The following is a 23,999-nucleotide window of genomic DNA, read 5'->3' as shown; positions in this document are numbered from 1 at the left end:
ATGGGTTGTGCTCAGGCATTGGAATGCTTAGTGGTTGTTGCGAGGCTACTGTAAAAAAAAAACAAACCAAAACAAAGATCTAAGTGTTGATGGCAAAATACTACCGAATTCATGTCCCCTGCAGCAGTACTTCTGTCACACCTGATTTTTATTTTTAAAAAAAAAAAGGCTTGGAGACTAGTAAAATCCTAAGGAAAGAGATTCCCAGGAACATCTCTTGTTTTCAGAGGTGATACACACCACTGACTTTCTAAAGGGTTTATTGGTTTGTTTTTTTTTTTTCTTTTCTTCCAGGTCCTGTTCAAAACCAGCTGATGCATTCGTCAGATGGCCAGGGATATAGCCCTTCAGTTCCAGGATCGTATTCGCATCAGACGCCAGCGAAGGTTCCTCCCCATCAGGCTTCTGGACAGTATAACTATAGTGGCTCTCAGAATGTTTCTCAATTAAACAATTATCAAGGACCCGGGCAGACTCTCAATAGACCGCCAGTGGCACCTTTCTCTGGGTCACCAGTACAACAGACGGGTCCTGTTCCACAAGTGCTGCTGCCTGCATTGCAAAACTCAGCTGCTGTATCATCTGCTGGTAGCTTTCCTCCCGGAACTAGCCCACCAGTGCTTTCAAACTGGCACTACGGCCAGGCTCCCCTGAGTCAGCCAGCTGGGTCTCAAACAAGCCATTTGGCTCGCGGGACGGGGACGGGGTCAGCTCAGCCACCATCGTCATTATCAGGAAATACAAATCCTCCAGCAAATTACCAATATGCTGCTTCGCCGGGAGGTCCTCCGCTTCAGAACAGCTATATGAAGCCAGGTAACCATAACTTTTTGATATTTTACCAATGCCCATTTCTCAGCATCCTTTTTAAAAAAAGAATATAGAATTTACTCTGCAGCGGCGTTTCGCTTGTGGAACGAGGTTGTCAAAGCAGATATTTTGAGAAAATGCACGTTGCAAATCCCGGGGTGGTTAGGAATGGGAGTTCTGTGCGTGGGTCAGGCGTTTCAGCTGGCTGAAGCAGGTAACTCCTGAATGGTGCCGCATTCTTTCGGGAAGCTGTTTGTGGATAATCCTGTTTCCGTGACCTTCGCCATTCCTTGGGCTGGCTGTTGGAGCATTGGCATGCTTCAGTCAAGCGGGGACTTTGGGACTTCACGGTTGAAAACTGTAGTCCTGTTTAGTGAGTGTGGTCTTCTGCGATTTAAAACTTGTTAGCCTTTCTGTTAGTCGTTCGATACAGGCGGTTCTCAGAACGGCCTCAGTCAGCTTGATGCAGATAACAAACACAGCGTGGAAAGAAAACTGAAGAGCATTCTGTGCCATTGAAGTAGAGGCCAGTTGAATGGAAAGCTTCCTTCCTCCAAACTTGAAATTTTCACTATCTAATAATAACTGTCAGTCTTGAGAAAGTACTCTGAAAGCATGAGACGCCAAGAATTACCACTTCTGTTTCCGCTGCTTGCGTGCTGGTATATGCAGTGGCAAAAAGCTTTTCTAACACTAAATAGCTCTCTTGCATAACCTGTGATTATTATGGAAACAAAGCTAATACTCGAGTTTCTTATTGCCAAACTGCAGTTTGTTGTTACAGAGGTTTTTCTAACCTTCCTTCTGAGCGTGCTAATAGGAGTTACATACAGAATTATTTTAAATGTTAAAGCAAATATTTTTTTCATGTGAAATGCTTTTAGACTCATTCGAGATTTTTCTTTATGCTAGTTTTTTGTTATATGCCTGACTAATTTTGTTATGATATTCCAACTGTCTTAAGCTCACAATTTATGAAACTATCTCTGGCAGTTTATTGGAATAAACAATCAGTACTTTGGAATTAGTGAGGAAAATGACAAGAAATTTTGGAAAGTGGCGTATGAAGTAAGAGTGAGAGTCTGGAATAGGAGAATTTTTATCTCCATTCAATGGTGAATCCTCCTGAGCAATTTCCCTTGTAGTTTTTTGTGGAACAATGATCACCTTTAAAATGAATTTAGCTCATTTTGCTGATCATGCTTATTCTTCGACCAAAGGTCTGCCAGCTCCCTGCCTGCACGGCCAACTTTGGACAGCGTCTGAGACACAGAATCTCTTCCAAGTTCCGTGATTGCAGCATTGCCTGCATATAGCAATTAATTAATTAGCTTTGCAGTATCAAACACTAAGTGAACAAACAGATAACTTCACTGGATGTGACTTTTCTTTCTTTTTTTTCCTTTTTTATCTTTCCCTCCTCTCTTAAATGTGACTGTACTGTGCAGGCTCATGAAGCTGCATATTTTGTGTGATTGGGAATTGGTCAGTATACTTTTGCGTATGGCTTACAAGCTTCTGTACTCTGCTGAGACCTGGTGATACTGGGCAATTTGGCCTTTCCTTTTGAAAGGCGAACTTTTATATTAAAACACAGTGGTGTCTTCCTAGAGTTAAAAGGCAGGTACAGTGGCCTCTGGAATAACAGGGAACAAAGGGCTGCAAGTGCTCTTAGGATTTGGCGTTATTTGAAGGGAAGAAAAGTAATTGGTTTCTGAATGGCTTGGCTTGAGAAAGTCCTAGAATTTTAAATAGACAGCAATTAAAAACTTCCCTGTGACTTATAAGGTGGAGGGTTAAATATTTCAGAGCAAAACACCTCAACTTGCACAGCAAGTTTATTCAAACTGCACATTGCTGATGCTTTTCCAAGCTAAATCTTTTTCCCAAGTAATTGTAGCTATAAGAATCTGTACATTGCTGGTTTGCATCAGATTATTGAAGTGGAAGATGAGCGTCCTGTCAGAAGGAATCTGTTCAGACTCTTACTAGTTCATTATTCTCTGTCCAATGTGGGGCTGTACTATAACTTTATATAAAGTCCAGACTTAGTAATTGATGTTGGGATGCCTTCTGTACCTCTGGAAAGTCTTACCAACAATGGCAACAAAAAGCTGGAAGCGATCATGGATAACAGATACAGGAACCCAGTATGAGACAAGCACGACAGAAACAATCTGAAGTTCTGAAACTTTCCACACACATGCTAGGATTTATGTATTTCATGCTGTTTATCATGTGAGTAAGAGGAATATTTGGAGTTCAGTCTGTGTGTTTTTGTAACAAAATTTTTGCGACTTTTTCAGCTGGGTTAAACTCCTAAAATTAATCTCTCTACAGGACCTGCACCTCCACCAGTGACTCAGCCTTTGACTCCGCTCCACCCTCCTTCCAGGCCACCTTTAGGCCCTCCGCCGGTTGGTGGTCCCCCTTTAATTAGGCCATCAACACTGGTAGCAGGGCCACCTAATACACAGTCTCTGCTAAATTCAGCTGCGAATCGAGAAGGTAGGAAGTAATTTGCTCTTTTTGTTGAATTTGAACATTACAATTTTGCTCTAATAGGCAACCTTTAAAGTCAAGGACGCTGTTCTGTTCGACATACTAGTAAAGCGTAATTTTATCTGAAAGGAGCAGGTAAGGACCTGGAAGGAAGTAAAATAATTCTTGTTGAGAGTTGTTAATAAAATAAAAATAATAAACACTTCAAAATAGATTCCTAAGTGCTGTTCAACATGTCAGTGTCTCCCATAGCTGCCATCTCTTTTTTTTTATTTTTAGTGTTCTAAAATGATATTGAAATTCTGATTTCTCTGCATCATTGACTGCTGTGGCGGACATAATCTGTGTACAACTTCCTGTATTGTTTTATTCTGCAGGGGAAAACTAAAACGTGAACCCTACAATTCCTTGGCTGTTTACGCAAGTGTACCTTATTCTTCCCTTCTGTGTAAAACCACTGAACACACATCTTGCATTTGTTTGTTTTCTGAAGGTTGTTAGTAGAGGCTGTTAAGTGTCAGCTGTTGAAGACAGATACCTGACTTTGTCTCCTGTTGGCCCCCCACAAATATGCCATTGTCTCACCAGGGCTCTGTGTCGCAGGCCTGCAGTTGTACGGCATTTAGCGCCCGTGCTAGATGGGGCTGTGTGGTAGCTGGCAGTTTTATTTTTACATACATAGCTTATCCTGTTAAAAACCACTGGTTCTTTGCATGTTCAGATTGACAGTTTCTTGTATGTTGTAGCTGTGTGAGGACAAGAATAGTATATTCAGATTTAGCTCAGTTTTGAACATACGAAATGCATTAGAAACTGGTTTCGCTTAGAAAGTCTTTCCTTCATAATGAAGAGAAACATTTCCAGGGCCCTGGAGAGAGAGAAATGCTTAGTCTGTGAAGTAGGTTGACGGCTGCATCCTAGCCAGATTCAGTGCATAATGTAAGTTCCTTTCATTGGGTCATTTTTGGAGATTTTAACAATAATAAAAATAAGTTGTATACTTACTTCTTAGCAATAGATAGTTGGCAATGTATATTTAGACATACTTGGCTTACAAAAAGCTGTCCTTTGGCAGCACTCTCTCATTTCAAGGTTTTTCTTATCTCAGCTGGAATTTTTATCTTGCCTGGTATGTGACCGTATCAGAACTGGTGGTGTTTGGTGAACAATATTGGACTAAGCATGTAAGCAAAGGGAATTTGGTGTTTCTGTGAATTATCAGTGGAATAAGTTCTTCAAGGAACTCAGTACCTTAATTCCAATGTACTTTGAGAACTGCAGCTAGCCTACAGACGCTTTCCCTGGTGAGGAGGAAGCGTCCCCTGACGCTTCTCTGCATGTTAGCTTGGTAGTTGTATCAGGCGAGTACCTGATCTAAAGTAATCCTATAAGATCTTTCAACCCGAAACGTAGGGACTTCTGTGTTCCTTGAAAAAAGATGGTGGGTTTTGAGTGTTCTTTGTTGAGGTCATGTCAGCAGCGGAGGTGTATGTGAGAAAGAGGTTTACTTCAGTTTCATCCTGGGACAGTAGCAACATAGATCCAAACTATGCTAATCTTCCTGTTCATCCAGTAACCAGCATTTCTTTGCAGTTACCTCATTACAACTTCTTAGTAACTTGGGAAGATTTTTACTGGGATCGTCTCTTTTAACAGGCGATGCTGCATCTGCTGCCAGTGATGGGTCTGTGGTCCAAAACAGCTATGATGCAATAGAAGGTGGTGGCCTCATGGGTAAGGCTTTGGAATTAAAAATGTTTACTATTATGTAACTTAAAGAGTCTGGGAAAGACAGAAGTTTAGGCATTTATGTACAAACGTATATACTTGGTTGGATGGCTGAGTGTGAAATTTGCAGCACTGACAATTCGCATGCACGCCTTTGCCTGTAAGTATGGTAAAGCAGTTAAGAGCTTTTTGCAAAATTGGCAGCGGTTGTCAGTTGTTTACACTCAGGAACTAAGCAACAACAAAAAGCCCTCCCGCTCTGTTAAAGCATTGAGCAAGCTGCAGTACTTCAGCGATTAATTTTAAGCATTTGTCTACTCTGCTTCTAGCGACTCCGCATCCTTCTCCTGCGCCCCCGAATCTTAAGATGAACAGAAGTGTTGGGTATTCTTACCCTACCTTACCTCCAGGCTACCAAAGTACTTCTTCACCTGGAGCACCACTGCAGGCATCTGCTTTGCAGTACCCAGATGGATCAAAACATTTCCACCAGGTAAAGACTGTCTGGTTTTTCTCTCAGTACTACCCATGGTGGGTGAAGAGGAGCGACGACTGACACGTGTTGTGCACCCATGGGGTGCTGCTTCTGTGGCTCGCTGTTCGGTGTGCCATTTGTTCAAGATGAGAGAAGCAGCCTGAAATGAACGCTTTTGCTGGCGCCTTGGTGCCAGTTTGGAAAAGCTGTGTGCCAGCTCTTTCTCAAGTGTTCTGTCCTCGAATCTGTTCAGAATATTTCTCTTAAGACTTTCAGCTGCTTTTGGCATGTTTTTCTTCCCTCGGGTTGCTATTGTTAGCTGCAGTATTTGTTTTTTTCCCAGAACTTTAAAAGCAAACTGACCAACGCTTTTGTCAGCTGAGCCCTTATATTTCAAGAGCTTTGTAGCAAAAGTATGCTAATTTTTACCTCTATTATGTTACATGCCTAAGTCCAAGTTTATGTAACAAGTATTGTTTCTAAATATATCATTGTAATACAATGGCAGTTAATACACAAACAAAAAAAATGAAGGGGAAATATGTTTGCTTTTTAAATGAACTGTGGGTTTCATCCAAATAATTGGTGCTAATTTCTGAAATTTTGTTTGACTCCAGCCTGCCCTGGGAACTAATCACTTAACTGCATCTATGGGTGGCCTAAGTCTACAGCAAGAAGGATTAAGACCTGTGAATCTTCTTCAAGAAAGGAATATTCTCCCTACAACCCTCTTGAAGGCTCCTGTCCCAAACTTGCATGAAGACATCCAGAAGCTCAACTGTAATCCTGAGTAAGATTATCCGTTTGCTATAATCCATGAAAATAGAAGTATACATTCCTAGTTGTAAATGTAACTTCACAAAATATTTCCTTAACTTTGTGAGTAGAAAACATTGAAAACAGGCTTCACTGTGTTACGATGAAGGCGGTAAGTGTTTGAACTTTGAAGTGAGGAAAATTACCTGTGTAGACAGTACGAGGAAAAATACATTGCTTGCAAGGCAGCTATAGACAGGTGTAATACAAAAACTTTAAAATAATGTTGGCAATGAGTATGACAGAGAAAAGATAAAATAGGAGTTAACTCACCTGAGTGAGGTACACCAAAAGGATTGTGAATGCAGAAATACGAGTGACCTCTGTCTTGCGAGTGACCATTTAAAGCAGCGCAGTAAATGGAATGTCAAACCAGAGGCGGGCAGCTGGGTTATTCAAGTAATCTCTCTGCAGTGACCAACCGAACTGTGTATTACCAGGTACTCCTGCTCTGCGAGCTTTTTAGGATAGATAAAGGAAATAACAGAGTCTTTGTGAAGTTGTTCATACAAACAAGCTGGGCTGGGATTTGCAAAAGTACTGCGCACATCTGCACGTTGGAAACCACCGAGTTCTGAAGTCTCTAGAAATGCCTGTGGGGTTGTTTATATTTTTGTGTAGTTTTATGACAATTTTTTAAACTTTGTTGGTTCAGATTTGTATATAAGGCTACCTCAAAACGGTGTTCCAAAATACCAGTGAGTATATAAAGATTTGGTGCAACTTTGAACGTTGCTAGGCTTAACTTTGACTTGAGTGACTAAAACGATACTCAGTTCTGAGTTAAAGAGCGTGTGTATAAAATAATGTAAGAACTCAGTTATGTGCTGTGGGTCAAGCTCAGACTAAAACAGAACGATTTGACAGAGTTGGAGAAGATCCTTTATCTAGAAATGGAGATTCACCATCACCAGCTCTAGAAAAATATAAACGGTGCTCTGTACTACTGAAATCATCATTTTATTATCTGAAAGCCTCTGAAAATAACCCTTTGTCCTCCATGTAGGTTGTTCCGCTGTACCCTGACTAACATTCCTCAAACTCAGGCCTTATTGAATAAAGCCAAACTTCCTTTGGGGCTCCTGCTTCATCCTTTCAAAGACTTATCGGTATGACAAATATTCAAAACTTTAAATGCTGAAGTATCAACAATGCCTTTATTAAAGTCCAGAGCCGGACAAAGATTTATAAAAGAAGGTCAAGTATCTTGGCCCAGAAAAATTACCCTGGTAACTGATATTTCCCTGTTCCGTACAGATCATTGTGGTTGTTCTTTTTTTTTTAATTTTTTCTCCCTACCATTTTTAAAATTTCAAGCCTCACTTCTTAATCAAAAAAACCTCCCAAACCTCAGAACCTTAGAGGCATCACAGTGCTCAGACTGTGACAGAAGGCAACATATCTGAATTCCAGTATTGCTGAGATAGCTTTATCTTGTCACGTATCAGTTGTAGTTATTGATTTCCTATATCAAGCCTAGTACTAATTCTAAACTTAATTAAGAATTAACAAAGTTAAAGGGGTTTGGATGTTCTCAGCCAGGAGACTGAATTTACAGCAGTGTCTCTTTTAAACATTGTCATTTTTCACAATTTAAGTAATTTTTCAATGATGTGGGGTATCTTCTGATTTTTGATCTGTATTGGGTGTAGGACTTGGTCTTAAACCATCAGTGTAAAATTCAAGACTTCAGGGGCTTGAAAAGGGAACCTACGCAGTCAAATAGGTTAGAGCTCAGTTCCGACCATTCATCTTATTAAGGAATTGTAGGGGTGCTGTGAGGACGCAGAAATACTTCTTCCTTCAACAAGTGTGCTGTGACTAGCTGACCAGGAAGCCCAGTGTAGGTAATGCTGTTGCTGTAGATGAATAGCTGTAGTGTGGTGATGCTTTACAACAGGAAGCTTTTCTTTTCCAGCAATTGCCAGTGGTCACTTCAAGTACTATCGTGAGATGCCGTTCCTGCCGGACATACATTAACCCTTTTGTCAGCTTTCTAGACCAAAGGAGATGGAAATGCAATCTGTGCTATAGAGTGAATGATGGTAGGTTTTAAATGTGCTTATTTCTTTAAACTGTTCAGGTTAGCCTTTCCCACCTTGGCCTTTGAGACTGTAATATTATTGGCCATATCAGTACTAGGGTTCATCATCAGTTGTGCTGAGGCTGTGAGACATCAGAGATGTTTCCACTGAGCAAAGGCAGTGGTGTCACTAACCACAGAATGGTTTGGGTTGGAAGGGACCTTAAAGATCATCCAGTTCCAATCCCCCTGCCACGGGCAGGGACACCTCCCACCAGACCAGGTTGCTCACAGCCCTGTCCAACCTGGCCTTGAGCACTTCCAGGGATGGGGCATCCGCAACTTCTCTGGGCAACCTGTGCCAGTGCCTCACCACCCTCAGAGTGAAGAATTCCTTCTATCTAATCTAAATCAACCCTCTTTTAGTTTAAAGCCGTTACCCCTTGTCCTATCACTACAGGCCCTTATAAAAAGTCACAGTGAGTCTGACGTGGTCTCCCAAGGTACCCTAGCAGGTGATAAAGTAGCTGCCCTGCCAAGTAAATTCTCCAAGAAGCGTTGCCCAACAAGCACAAGAGAGTTGATCTATCTGTTTTAAAGGCAGCATAGCTAATACTAGTGTGAAGTAGTAATATATAAACTTATCTGCATAGTTCCCGAAGAATTCATGTATAATCCTGTGACAAGAGTTTATGGAGAACCTCATAAAAGACCTGAAGTCCAGAATGCTACTATTGAGTTTATGGCTCCATCTGAATACATGGTAAGGCTTTATTTACTTTTAGTTCTTCCTTCCCTTTGTTTTATTTCTAGAGGGAAGTCAGAAAAACCCTTGTTATAGAGCTCAGTAGAACAGGAGTGTATCGGAGAACTTTTGGGAAGAGCTTCAGATAGTTCTTAATTTCTAAACATTTATGATGTCAAACTTCTGTATTTAGAATATGTAGGTATTTGTAGGTCTTCTGGAAGAAAACTGTAATTCTAGAATTACCCATTAAGAGACTGATGCATTCTGAAGTTTTAGCTATCATCTGTGTGCTGCTTTAATAGTTTAAACTTGTGGTGGAATTAATAAACGAGATAAATGTCATTTTGAAAATTAAAGGTAATCTTTTCTTTGCTCAGCTACGTCCACCTCAACCGCCTGTGTACCTCTTTGTGTTTGATGTCTCTCATAATGCAATAGAGACAGGATACTTGAATACAGTCTGCCAGACCCTGTTAGACAATCTTGACTTGTAAGTACCTTTTCCTTAGAATCTCTTGGTTTTGCTCCTCTTACGAAACTTGTGATAGCCATGAACATGCCCGTATTTCTTGTCTAGAAGAGAAATTTCCTAGCGTTAGCTTGCAATGGCCAATGTTGTATTAAAATGTAGTGTAAAGCTGTAGTCTCTTTCCCAACACAGCTACGCTGGTATAAAAAGTAATTTTGAGGCTTGCTTCTCGGTCTGGATCTTTTTCCTATCTGCTTCACCAATCCCAAAAAGGAATAAACATCATGTTTGTGATGCCTTTTGAACTGTATTTTTTACAAGCTGAATTTAGATAAGTATTTGCTGAAAGGAATGCATGCATCTAATAAACTTTTCATAAAATACATGCTGTTTGAACTTATAGGAATGCTGCTTGGTGCTTTGCAGCTTGTTTCTTCCTTTTCTTCTGTTTTATCACCCTCTAAAAATTTCTTGAGTGTCTGCTAGAGGACTCTACTATGAGCTCCTTTTTTGGTTTTGTTTTGGGGGTGGTTTTTTTCCCCCAAAATGACTTAGTCAAGCTGCTTCAGCATAGCTGTTAAGCTAACTACTTGGTAACAACCTTGGACAGGTGCAGTAGATGTTTAAAAATAAAAAAAAAGCTTGCAAAAATGAAATTTCATCTTGCTGAACACCATATGTCTTGTTTTTAGGCTTCCTGGGAACACTAGAACAAAAATAGGCTTCATAACATTTGACAGCACAATCCATTTCTACAGTCTTCAGGAAGGTCTCTCTCAGCCTCAGATGCTTATAGTTTCAGATATTGAAGGTATGCAGAAATAATGTCTGTGATTAGTGTCTGCTAATGACTGCTGGTTTTGACAGCCTGCTTAAAGACTGTATCTGGGGGTAGTTTCTTGATGAGATCGTGGTTCTCTCTAGTAATGGCTTCAGGAGTAGCGTACGTCTGTGTTCCTTTATGGAGCCCTTGATGTCTGAGCAGTGCTGTGGCTGTTCGTGACTTAAAACATGAAGAACAGCCTTCCTAACTTATTGTTTAATTTGTACAATTATCTAGATTTCTCCAATGATCCCAAATACTCGTGCTTGTTAAATTGCTGCAGATTCTGTGGTGACTGATGTTCTTCTGCCTTTAGTTTCAAGTCACTTTTCACTGTATGTTATAGGGCAGTGCAGAATGAACACTAGAAAATCTTTGCTATGCATTTTTACTTAATAGTCTTGATTATCTTTCAACCCTGATCGCTATTCTAGCCACAGGTATGCTTGTGAGAAAAAAAGAAATCCGCAGAATTATCGTTAAATGGGTTTACACACTGATACTGTATTCTTCTTTCAATAGGTATAATGGTTGGCAAATACAATTGGGGGATACTTGATGTGTTTTTACAAGATAACTTAAACACTTTTTTTCTTCTTCCAGATGTATTTATACCAATGCCAGAAAACTTATTAGTAAATTTAAATGAAAATAAAGAGGTAAGAACTACCTTAAATAACTAGTGACATTCATACAGTTTGAGATATGCTTGATAATTTCTGGATTACTTAATGCTCTTTAACAGCTACAGTTTAAATGCCAAGTTTGAAGTGGACAAATTTAAATTAATCGATGTGACTGTAAACATTTGCTAACCTGAAACAAGACAATACTTGACTTTTGCTAGGGCTTTTTTCTTTTTTTTTTACTACCTTAATATGAGAAGTGCTCAGCAATCAGCTTTGTAAAGAAGAAAACTCCTGAGTCTTAATATTTTTCTTTTCTCAATTGTAGCTAATTCAGGATCTGTTGAGGGCCTTGCCACAGATGTTTACCAAGTCCCTGGAAACTCAGAGCGCTCTAGGGCCTGCGTTACAGGCTGCCTTTAAACTGATGTCCCCCACTGGAGGTAGAATCTCTGTCTTCCAGACACAGCTTCCATCTGTGGGAATGGGAGCACTGAAGTCACGAGAAGAGCCAAACCAAAGAGCAACTGCAAAGGTTAGAAAAGCAAAAAAGGTTGAGAGCTGACTGCCCTGTTCTGTACATGTAGGCAGTTCTGGAATTGCCTGCTCCAGGTTAATTTTATGGTTCTCTTGTTGAGCTAACCTTCCTTTCTTTGTTAAAGTAGCAGAAAGTACAACAACAAAAAAAACCCCAAGTGCTATAAACACAGATTAATGATCTGATTTTTTTTTAAGATACCGCTGTAATCAGTGATGGAGAATCGATCATTAGTGTCCCTGAAAACAGGCAATAAATGCATTAATCTGTTTGAATTTCCTTTGTATTTTGTAATACTCTGTGGAGGGTTGGACTAGATGATCTCCCGAGATCCCTTCCAACCCTTGCCATTCTTTGATTCTGTATTAACAGGACATACATCTGACACCATCGACTGATTTTTACAAGAAGTTAGCCTTGGACTGCTCAGGGCAACAGGTTGCAGTGGATTTATTTCTTCTTAGTGGACAATATTCTGACTTGGCTTCTCTAGGTAAGTTTTATTAAGCTGGTTTGGGACGTGTAACTCTTGTACTTTTGGCAAATACATAGAATCTACATTAACATTTAGTATATGGACCTGATTTGAATGAATCTAGTGTGTCAGGATGCTTGAAACTGATCCTTGATGAGCCATGAGAGTGACTAGAATGTAATCTTTTGGTCTTTCCAGATTTCACCTATCTGTTTTCATGTTCTCCGTTAGTGACTCAGGATTCTAGTGATCCTGGTGTAAGTGGCTGAAATGCTTTCCTCCTGTTATGCCTTTTAACCATCAGTATAAACATATTTAGAATAAGCTTCATTAGCATTTTAATTATTTTTTAATCAAACTTTCAAGTGACAGAGTACCTGTAATTTTAGGCCAGTGGAAAACTATTACACACCTGAAACTACATACATACTTGAACATACAGTTGGGTTACATCTATGTCTCTGCATGCAGGTCTATAACTGTGTAACAGAGCTATTTTCAGGAGTGAGCAGTTTAATAATTAAAGGGAATATTGCATTCAACTGGTATATTTAAAGACCACAGCAGCAACTGTCTGCACTCTGCCAATACATGTTGGTTTTGTTTCAGGTTGTATATCGAGGTATTCTGCAGGTAGTGTCTATTACTACCAGTCTTACCATCATAAACACAACCCTGTCCAGGTGGAGAAATTGCAAAAGGAACTGAAACGATATTTAACCAGAAAAATTGGGTTTGAGGCTGTCATGAGGATAAGATGCACTAAAGGTTTGAACATGTTTTTTTGGATTTGGAGGGGGGAGGGCAGAGGGGAAGTGGGTGTTTGCTGTTATTTGCGAATGTTTTGACTGGTATTTTGGCTGTTATGTAAGCTTAAGTGGTTAAAAGACAAAGATTAGAAAAGTAAAATTCAGTACCAGGAACCAGACCATTTTTTAAAGACTGTATTTGCAGTATCTTTATTGGCCATCCGAGTTCTGGTTTACAATGGTTACAACTGGAAATTATGTTGGACTGCTATTTCAACAACTTTTTATAGTTTAGAGACTTACTACTGTTCTGCATTGATTTTACTTTCGAATTCCTGATTTCTGCTAGGCTTTGTGGATTCTATGGATTAGTTGTCTTTTTTTGGCTATTTACCTTTCCTGAAGATACTTTATTTCATTGAGAAGGATCATAACTTTCTGATACAGAGCCATCTAACAGCAATGACAGATGTGTAAACGATGTCTGTACTTCACGACTACAAAAATAAAATTGATTCAATACCATGCTTGCCTTGTAGGTCTTTCCATTCATACTTTCCACGGGAACTTCTTCGTAAGGTCCACGGACTTGTTGTCATTACCCAACGTAAACCCAGATGCGGGATATGCTGTGCAAATGTCAGTAGAAGAGAGTCTTACTGATATGCAAGTTGTTTCTTTTCAGTCGGCTCTCCTGTACACATCCAGCAAAGGTAAGATGTACAGGTAGCGTTAGCTGCCTTAACACTGCGGTATTCAGATGAGTCTTTCTGTGTCGGTTTATCGGCTGCAATTCAGTTGCAGCAACTGTATCTAATATCAAGATCACAGCTGTGATGTGTCACTGCATGTTGGTGATGTTACTGTTTCTTCCAGACCAAGAAGTTTCTTGGGAAACTTAGTTCTGGTCTGAAAATAGGTAGACTTAACCCAGAAACTGAGGACTAACCATTTTTAAAAGTGTTGTGGTTTAACCCAACAGGCAGCTAAATAGCATACAGCCATTTGCTCACTCCCCCCCCCCACTCCCCAGTGGGGTGGAGGAGAGAATCGGGAGGAAAAAAAAAAGTAAAATTCGTGGCTTGAGATAAAGACAGTTTAATAGGACAGATAAGGAAGGGAAAATAATAACGATAATAGAATATACAAAAGAAGTGATGCACAATGCAGTTGCTCACCACCTGCTGACTGATGCCCAGCCTGTCCACGAGCAGCGGTCCCCCTGGCCAAGTCCCCCCCGTTTATATATTGAGCATGACACCGTATGGTATGGAATACCCCGCCATATGGTATGGAATAGCCCTGTGGCCAGTCGGGGGCAGCTGGCCCCGCCGGGCGCCCTCCCCGCTGTGCTCCCTCCCAGCCCCTTGGGCACCCCCAGCCTTCTCACTGGCAGGGCATGAGAAGCTGAAAAGTCTTTGACTGGTGTAAGCCCTGCTCAGCAACAGCTCAAACATCAGGGTGTTATCAGCATTCTGCTCATATCAAATCCAAACCACAGCGCTGTGCCAGCTACTAGGGGGCAAAAAAAAAATAAATTAACTCTATCCTAGCTGGAACCAGGACAAAAAGCTACTGGAAATGGCTTGATTTACCACTTGTATAATAAATTAGATTAAATCTTAATTATTTTTTTTTGCTATTGAGTAAACTGTGGCATTTCTTGTATTGTTTCATAGAACTGAAGTTATGTCTGGAGACTAAAGTTTTCTTTTCTTACAGGTGAAAGACGAATTCGTGTCCACACTATGTGCTTACCTGTTGTAACATCACTGAGTGATGTCTACCTAGGGGCAGATGTACAAGCCATCACCGGGCTGTTAGCCAATATGGGTAAGCATGTAAGAGCTCGTTTGGATATGTATGGGTGATATCCCTAAAGCTCTGAGCAGTAATCCTCTGGGAAGTAACGTTAGAAGAAAAGATTCTCTCTTTCCTAAGACTGTTTTGTAAGTTGTAAACCGAAGAGTTGGGTTGGTTTTTTTTTTAATGCTTGGCTTAGGTAGTAGTCACCTGGGCTTAGTCTGGTTTGGTCATCATGGGCCCCCTGGCTTTTTTCTGAATCACGCTTCTTCTATTGTGTAGTAAAACCTTATTAAGATGCATGGAAGTGTATGTTAAAATGAGAAAAGTTAACATACGTGACTGTACTTCTACCAAAGGAGGAAAAGACCCTTATTTGAGCTTTGTACTCTCTTCTTAGCTGTGGACCGATCGGTTTCTGCTACCTTGAGTGATGCTCGGGATGCCTTGGTCAACGCAGTGATAGATTCCTTATCTGCTTACCGTTCATCAGTCCTAAGCATTCAACAACCTGGCCTCATAGCCCCCTACTCACTACGGCTCTTTCCGCTTTACGTACTGGCACTCTTAAAACAGGTAAGAGTTAGAAGGAAGCTTTGCAAGAGGACGTTCTCTGTTTGGCACGTCAACCCAAAGTAAAAGGACATTTCTTTGATGAGCATCTATCTTCTCTTTCAGTATCTTTGTAGGATTCAAAATTGAGAAGCTGCTTGATTTAGATAGTTTAATAAAACCAGCCTTCCTGCAATTTGCCATTAGAGTACTGAGGTATTTTACAGATTTGAGAACGGTCCTTCTTGCACGGATAATGTTCTCAAGAAAACAGTTCCATTTCTCTGCACCCCAGAATTAGATGACTTGAAAGGACAATGTAGAACAAAGCCTATTTAATTGTTTCTTAGGCATGGGTGGGTAATGTGATTTTACAGGTGGTGAATGTATGTTTTTTATCTTGGAGTCTGTTACGTTATGAAAGATGGAGGGATTTGGAGAATTTTATGGAGCAAATCTATCAGGGTAATAATGGATGGGCCTTCTGCTCTTGCCTGCAGAGGAGAGCAGCAGGGGATAGAGATGATGTTTAAAGAGTATCACAAGGGACAATGATCTAATTGAGAAGTGGGAGTTCAGAAGTGTGTATAAAAACAGAAGTAAGTGTTACCAACAAGGGAATAGGAAAATATTAGAGACACTGACTAGTCTAGAGAATGTGGAAGGGTACTGGTAGAGTGGGGTTTGTGGTTGTTGTTTTGGTTTTGGTTTTTTTCAAGAATCTAGTTTTTGTGCGTTTTTGGAAATGTAGATCCACACAGTTCAGTGTGGATTAAGAGAGCTAGCTGGCTGGCAAAGAGGTAGTTAGTTGGCTGGCTGTGCTGGCAAAAGGTTTAAAGCATTTCACAATACTTGCTCAGTGTAAGTATTTTTTGACTGGCTTTCCCTGAACTAGGGAATGACTATACTTCTATGCTAGAAGTTATTTTAAGTGTTGGACAAGCTGCCTTTCTGTTCTAGAGAGAATTTTCTGATTCATAACGCTTGATAAGGAATTAACCAGCATGTTGCTACTAGCATGTTCTTAGTAACAGTTGAGCTTTTTCATGTAGAAGACTGTACAACTGTTTGACCCAGTCAGGTGGGAGGAGTGAGCCCTTGTTTCAGTTGTAGCTGGGGGGTTTTGTCCCAACAAGCCAGGACTATATCTTTATTGTAAATCCAGAATTATCCAAGATGCTGTACATTCAAGCCAATTGTAAACTGCTCCGATATTTATTGTTTTAAAGTCCATCAAGTAGCATTTCTGAGGTGTATGTTAGAAGAGAGAGATTTCAAGATGCTTTCATCTCAGCTGCAGTGCTCACTAGAAAGGATTATTGGAGCAAGGTCATGGTAAATTCTAGAACCCAGACGTGGGAATAAGGAGAATTGTATGATTTGTATGGGAAACACTGAAGAGAACTATTGAGAAGTAAAATAGCAGTGGTAAAGTACGATATTTTGAGAAAATACTTATGGCTGAACTTCAAGTAAGTTAGAAATAAAGAATAGATGGTGTGCTAAATTCAGCTTACTTCACTTTGCTTTCACGGTCAAATTAAATGCCTGGTAATTGTTTGCAGAAAGCATTTCAAACTGGGACGAACACACGTTTAGATGAACGCATTTTTACCATGTGCCAAGTGAAAAACCAGCCCCTTGTTTACCTCATGCTTATGACACATCCCAGTCTGTACAGAGTTGATAATCTCACAGATGAGGTGAGTGTTTGCGTTGCTACATAGTCTGTTTGTCTGGTCCCAAAGATTTGTATGATGTGAAGGTAAATTTGTGTTAAAAATCTCACAAGTTTTCCACGTTAAAGCTGCATAGTTAAAATCTACTGCTTCATATTTTCACATTTGTTGCATTTTATGCATTTGTCATTTGGGATTGGATTGATGGTTTCTGGAGAGAAGCTGTGCTCTGGCTATGGATGGATGGGGAAGGCTTTTTCTAACTTATTTCACCTTTTGCCTTGTGTCGTTATACTATAAATCACATGTACATAAAGACAGTACAACATATGTTTTAACTTTTTGTCCCTCTTTAGCTTCCTTTATTTTAAAATGTCAAAGTAGTTCTGTGAACAGTGAGCGAATGTTTATGTAAGAGCCTGAATAATTTTAGAAATCACATCATGACAAATCTGATATTCCAGTTCTAGAACTAATTAACTAAGATTAAGGTGATGAAGTACGCCCTCTCTAAATAAAACATTAAGAGATTTATTAGTAAATTATGCACTTGAAGTATGACTCGAATGAAACTGAGGAAAAGGGTCCAGCTTCAGTATTCAGTGTAATACATCCTGTTCTTCTTTAACCTCCTGTTCTTGTTGCAGTGCACCAAGATGTGAACCGCTGTTTTTCTTTTTTGCTTTTTCCTTTAGGGAGCTCTTAACATAAATGATAGAACTATACCTCAGCCACCCATTCTCCAGCTGTCAGTGGAGAAGTTGAGTAGGGATGGTGCTTACCTTATGGATGCTGGCTCTGTAAGTCATATGGCAGTGGTGATTTTAAAAAGTATCCAAATTTACTCGACGGGTTCTTTCTGAGAACTGCGTAGGAGACTGCTGAGATGGTGTTTTGCATTGAATTAATGCTGTTATTGCTGGGTGTCTTTCAGGTACTGTTTCTGTGGATTGGCAAGAACTGTGGGCAGAGCTTTATCAGCCAGGTCCTTGGAGTTCCAAATTATGGCTCAATACCACAGAATATGGTACGTGCTTGCTTTGCTGTACACCAGTTGTACAGTGCCACCAGAATATTAGTTTCACAAGAACTAAAATACCACTAATTCAAATGTTAGCACTCTAGTTGTTACTGACTATAAATCCAGATTCAGGGGAAGAAATAATTTCTATTATCTGTCTCGGAGTTTCTCTGGGCTAAAACTCACCATGAAAGCATGGTAAGAAGAGGCTGGCAGTGATTAAGTTTCTCAGAACTGTGGGAGCAGACTGAGAATACTTGGGAATAGTAAGGACAGTGGGTTAGTGGGAAATCCTTTGGCTTCTGCCATAAACCAGGTATCCATCACAGCTCAGTCATCACCATTCTGATAGCCAATTGCTTATATCACTTCAGTGCATTTGATTGTTTCAAGCCCTTTCAAAGGAGATGAGACTAAAACATCACATCACAAAACATATGTGTCTAGGTTTCCTTTGTTCCTGATTAGGACAGAGTTGGGCTATTTTAAGTGTTCCTTTTACTGGCTTTTTTTCTGACAAATATCATGTATGGATTAATGGTACCCTTTGCCTCTTAGACACATCTCCCAGAACTTGAATCTGCAGAGTCCATCAGAACAACAGCTTTCATTTCTTGGCTGAGAGAACAGAGACCTTTCTTTCCTATACTATATATAATAAAGTAAGTGGTTTTTAACATTCTTTGTGCTTCTTTAGGGACCTCTTAACAATACATATTTGGGTATCATACACTGAACTTTCTTAACAGAAGGTTTAACAATGGTGCATGCTGTGCCTAACAGATTTGACAACAGTTATGACTTGTTATGAGTTGTCTCCAGCTGGGATTTCCACAGACTGAAGATGACCAAATGTCACAGAACAATCTTTAGTTAACGGCACATAAATGAAGTAAATGCTGATAAGTGCACTTGTTGAGATTAATCACAAGTGCTATTTGAGATCCTCTTTTCATATGTCCTTAAGCTGTTGAAATATTTTGCCACTTGACCTGTAGCTTTATTAATGCATTGCACTGTAGATCTTGGTGAATAATTATCTCACTCAAACACTTATATTTTCATTTTTAAGGGATGACAGTCCATTGAAACCAAGTTTTCTGCAAAATATGATTGAAGACAGAACAGAATCAGCCTTATCGTACTATGAATTCCTCCTTCATATACAGCAGCAAGTGAATAAATGAAACACTAGCCTTTGGCTCACTTCTTTAAGGAAAGATTTTGCAGTAAAGAACGATTGTGCTTGTAATATCTTCATTAAATCTGTGGCCTGAGGCAGTTGATGAGAAGTTCTCACTGTGATTTCAACAAACTAAAGCAAATAAAGGACCACATCTGAGAATCAAATGTGCAACTACATAATATTGTACCTTAAAAAAAAAAAAATCAAACTATTGGAACTGGTTGAGCACCTTTAATTTGCTGCAAATCATGTTTTTACTCTAAGTAGTTGCAGCATGGAGTACATTTACAAAGGCAATACTGAAAAGGTGAAATATGTTTTGTAAAATAAAGAGTTCTTTGTTGTTCAAAATGTATATTTCTGTAACTCTTTGCATTTTTTTTTTTTTTTTTTTTTTTTTTGCTGCTAGATATAAAACCTCACAATTACTGATCATGATTTGCAGGGAAATTCTTTCTAAGTGCATCCAGTGATTACAGACAGAGCATCTCAGTGTTCAACTTAATGCTTAAAGTAGCAATGAAACAACTGTTCATTGTGAAACGAACAAATACTTTCTGAAGCGTAGAATCCAGTGCTTGGTTTGGATTATGCCTAATAGGACTAAAGGTAAGCTTAACCCGGACAAGATGGCTGAATTTGTTAAAGCTTTTAATAAGTCAGTATTCTAATTTAAAAAAAAAAAAAAAAGAGAGCGGAGAGGAGCGGGCCCTGTAGGAGACACATTTTAAAAAGTCAGTGGCTGAGTCAGCAGCAAAAGTAGACTTAGGTAGATGGCAAGCTTTGTTTTTCTTCAGTGAAAGGAATAGTTTTAATTTCAGTTTGTGAATACTGTGGGAGGGGAAGGAAGGTTATCTCAGATTTTTTTGGTTTACATTTGGTAGACTTCTGGCTCTTGTTTACGTTAACTGAATGTTAGGCCCCTAAAATCTAGCGTGTTTCTGAAGCGAATTTGTATGACAGCACTTCAAACCTAATGTTTTGAGATAACATCGAATATTCTGACATTAAAATTGGAAATTATTTTTCCAAAGACAAAAATATTGTATTGCGTTTGAACATTTGTTTATGGTTTGAGACATGCTTGAAGCTTTCAAAAATTTTTTTTTTACTGCAGCTGTGTAATGAGCCTAGGTCCAAAGCCAGTGTGCACCAAATAAAAGCTTTAAATATATTCTCAGATCCCTGCCAGAGCTACAGATAGAAGCTGACATTGAACGTGAAGTGAAATTTTATATACAAAAATATTTAAATCATTTTATAAAAATGTATTGATAATTGTTCTGTTTTGGAGATTAAGCTATCATTGATAGCTGCCAAGGTAAAGAGTATTTAAGTTACTATATCGCTATGCCTGTGGAAGTATTTCATATGGAAAAATCTTGGTTTGCTTTTTTCTTTAACAGTGGTAATCTTAAAGGTCTTGCAAAACGTAATTCCTGGGGCAAGTAACTTGAACAGGTAAAACACTTGTGAGTGGTCAAACGTGTACTGTGATTAGGCTACTTAGCTTACATTTTGTGATACAACTGTCAAAGGACATCGTAGGGCAATCATTTGCTACCATTTCAGGCTGTAGCTGCACGTGATTGTCAGGAGTTGCCTTACTTCGGGGGAGGAGTTTCTCTGGGGAAATCGTTCTTGTCGCTTGAGCACAAGAAGCTGAAGTTCAGATTAATGTCTAAAATAGGATGAAAAGACTATTATAGAGCCAATTTAAGCTTCCCTGTCTGCTGTCTCCATAGCAAACAGGAGTATATTTACTTGAACAGCTTTTTGGAGAATTGCACAGTTTCTAGTCATAGTGAAGAGGTTTTTTAAGTTTTGACAGTGATTTTTTTTTTTTCTGGGGGAATTGGGTCTTTTCTTTAAATCATAAATGGAAGCTATGCACTTGCATAGGTTATGACTTAAAACTTGTGTTTTAGATATATCACTCAGATGTTGAAAATCATCCTTGCATCTAACAGCACACCCAAAGTCTGTTTCTTACTATGACTGTATTTTGCTACTATATCCCTTATTTTTTTTAAAAACAAACATTGGAGGTCGCTTCATTGCTTTATGTACACCAGACTAATGGCTAAAGATGTCAGTCTTCGTGGCAAATAACAACTTTGAATTAGAGTCCCTAAGCTTTACAGAGCAAAACATTGTAAACAAGAATCAGATGAGCCCTCTTGAAGTTCACTTTGTAAGAAATTCTGTACAGAACTTTGTTAGTTTGTTCCCTCGCAGTGGGAAAGGCCTGCTGGTTCACCTTGTATTGCTGTAAGTGCAATACAGGACAGACGAACACCCAAACTACCTATGATGTGTCATTTTTACCTACAACTGAAAAATGAGGACACTGAAGATAAACTACAAAAATAGGCAAGAGTGGCTCTGGTACTTGGATCTCAGCACGACAACTCTACCACTGCAAATGTACTCTATTTTTCTAGTTGAAGACTTTTTTTTAAAACTATTTCTGTATTTGACACATTAGTGTTCAGCCAACATTGTTACCATCCATTTTACTTTGCTTTCATTATTGTTTTTAATTTAATATATTTGAGTCTAAGTCCACATAGACTGTTGCAATAACTAGAATGATTCACTTTTATTTAGACTTCTTAACAGAATTTAATCAAAGATGCAGAATGGCTGTTAAATAAGGGACCATTAAATGTGATTTTAAGGTTCTGTTTACTATTATGGATGCAATCCTTATAGTAAATTTAATTTTGTAAAGTCGTGTATGATATTGTAATATTAAATCTTTGTTTTCTGAACTCAAACATTTGATCTTCAGTATGAAGTTATAAATCTTCCCCCTTCTGAATTTGAGACAGGATTTACTTGTCCTCCTTTTTACAGTTTGTAATTTTCACTGTTTTATTCCTGTAAAAAGTCATTTGTAACACATGCAAATGCTTATTTTATCTGTGCTAATTTATCAGATTTGGCTACTCAATAAAATTAATTGAAAGAACTCCCGCAAGTCCATCAGTCCTTTCTTATAAATAAAACCAGAATAATGTATTTGATTAATTGAGATAAATATCATGTACCACTTCTAGCTAAAATGTAATATTTAGGTGATACAAACTGAGAGGGAATTTGAGAAAATTAGTTCCAGCTGACTCAAACTTTTCTCCTGTCACTGGCATTGTTTGTCCCTCCAGAGCATCTCTGTCAGCCAGCACTGTTATTCAGTCCTGCCTTGGGGTTTGTTCTTCCAGTAAGCCCGTGGTGGTGCACTACCCCACTGTGTGGTACCCTGCCATCTGGCTGGAAGCTGGCTTGAAGAGCCAGCTGATGTTGATGGTTGGAATTTAGCCTTCAGCAGTGTTCCCAAGATGCTGATCAATTTTATTGTAGGTAATCCTGTATCTTCATTTAACATCCTATTGTTTTTCAACACCTTTTTGTAAAAGTCATTCCATCTTATGCTTGCCAGTTTTTTTTATGAGCTGTCATCACTGCTGCTTCTGGTTCATCATATTGAAGTTAATGCATGAGCTTGGTACTGTGACCTCTGTATTTAACAGTTTTTGAGTGCAGAATTTCTATCATGCTCTAAATCACTTAGTATCATAGAAATATTAATTGTCAGCACAAGGTTTTTCCCCAATAGATGTAAAAATCTCCGTCCCGCTGTTGCTACATTTCACCTCTCTGGCTGTGGCTTGGCATTCAACAGGCAGCCATCCTAGCACTGGTCTTTGGAAGTCCAAGTGCAGGATCTTGAAGCAGAGTCCTGCTTCTAATTGAAGAGCCTGTGGTGCAGTCTGTGAGTGAAGGAGTACAAGTCGTTCAGTGTCAAGGATGCTCAAGGTAATTAGTTTGAAGTATCGATGGAAAGTATCCGTGTCACTGTCTTCCTTTGGTTTGGCTTTCAGGTATTTTTGCTGTGCCTGTAGCTGTGTGAATGTCCATCTACAGGAAGAATACTGTGGCCCAGTTTTATCACACTTTGTCACACAAACAGAGGTGTGATGGATTTTTTTTTTTTTACTGTACATAGACATGATTATTATGCCAACTGTATCTTGCTAGAAATAACTGAAGACGTGCTGTTACGGCAATTCTGGAATCCTTGAGTAGTCCTTGTGGTTTTTTCCTCAGTATGCATAGTCAATCCCTTCAGCTGCCTACTGTATTAACAGCAGTGCAGTGTCACTACGCTGGGAATACGATTTGGGGAGCTGACCTGTGCTGCCTGATGGTCCCCAGAAGGCATTTCCCTACCTTGTGGTTCCCTTTGGTGTAGGTGTGCTTGCTGGCACTCCAGTGAACAGCATATTCTCCTCCCTCGTTTGGAGTGTGCCCCAGACAGGACAAAATTAACTTCCGAAACTCAGTTATACAGCAGCACTCAAAGCTTTTTCTGACAGAAGATCTCAAAACCCGGCCCCACGTTCCCCCTTGGGGCGCTGATTTGTTCGTGTGAGGAGCACGGGGGGCGGTTGGGCCGTGCGGATTAAACACCCCATGCTGGAAACTAAACAGCTCTGTGGACTTGGCCTCATCAACACCTCTGATGTCCTGCTGCCTTTGCATGGTCACAATTTTAATTTGTTTTTCTAGTTACAGAGCATTAGGTAGGAATTGCTTTGGTTTAGAAACATGAACGCGCGCTTTTTCTAAGACTTTCTATACAGACCACTGCTTTCATCTCGCTGTACGATAAGGAAAATGTTACCATCCTGTACTAGTTTTTCTATTGCATTGTTAAGCAGATTTTCCTCACAGAACGCAAGGTGGAGTTGCCAGGTTTACTGAAACCGGAATTTTAAGCAAACTAAGGTAGGAGCGGGCCAGCGCTAGCGCTCAGAGCGTGAATTCGCGTCACTGCTGGTTTGTTTTTCCTACAGACATGCAAAAACCCTTACCCTGGCTGAAGCTGTCACTCGGGTTTCCGTCAGCGCGGCATCTCCCCCGCCGCCACCTCAGTCCCGCGGGGCTGGCACAGGCCCGCCGCCATCGCCCCC

The 23,999-nt window shown here is 39.7% G+C and overlaps 1 protein-coding gene across 1 annotated transcript; it reads left to right on the top strand.

Moving 5' to 3' along the window:
• The first annotated feature begins 299 nt into the window (after positions 1-299).
• On the top strand, positions 300-19,744 carry SEC24A (SEC24 homolog A, COPII coat complex component). The gene is made up of 22 exons (XM_035902261.1): positions 300-816; positions 3,151-3,318; positions 4,969-5,046; positions 5,370-5,533; positions 6,133-6,305; positions 7,338-7,440; positions 8,250-8,376; positions 9,008-9,117; positions 9,480-9,592; positions 10,264-10,382; positions 10,998-11,053; positions 11,349-11,555; positions 11,931-12,051; positions 12,643-12,801; positions 13,322-13,495; positions 14,505-14,615; positions 14,986-15,161; positions 16,703-16,840; positions 17,512-17,616; positions 17,751-17,843; positions 18,396-18,499; positions 18,910-19,744. Exons 1-22 carry the CDS (start codon positions 315-317, stop codon positions 19,022-19,024), a joined length of 3,216 nt encoding a protein of 1,071 aa, XP_035758154.1. The 5' UTR covers positions 300-314; the 3' UTR covers positions 19,025-19,744.
• Positions 19,745-23,999: the final 4,255 nt, after the last annotated feature.

This window comes from Egretta garzetta, unplaced genomic scaffold, assembly GCF_000687185.1.
Source record: "Egretta garzetta isolate BGI_Z169 unplaced genomic scaffold, ASM68718v1 scaffold439, whole genome shotgun sequence".
Taxonomy (NCBI): Eukaryota; Metazoa; Chordata; class Aves; order Pelecaniformes; family Ardeidae; genus Egretta; species Egretta garzetta.
The sequence above is the reverse complement of the archived record's forward strand: the minus strand, read 5'-3'. Positions and strand labels throughout refer to the sequence as shown.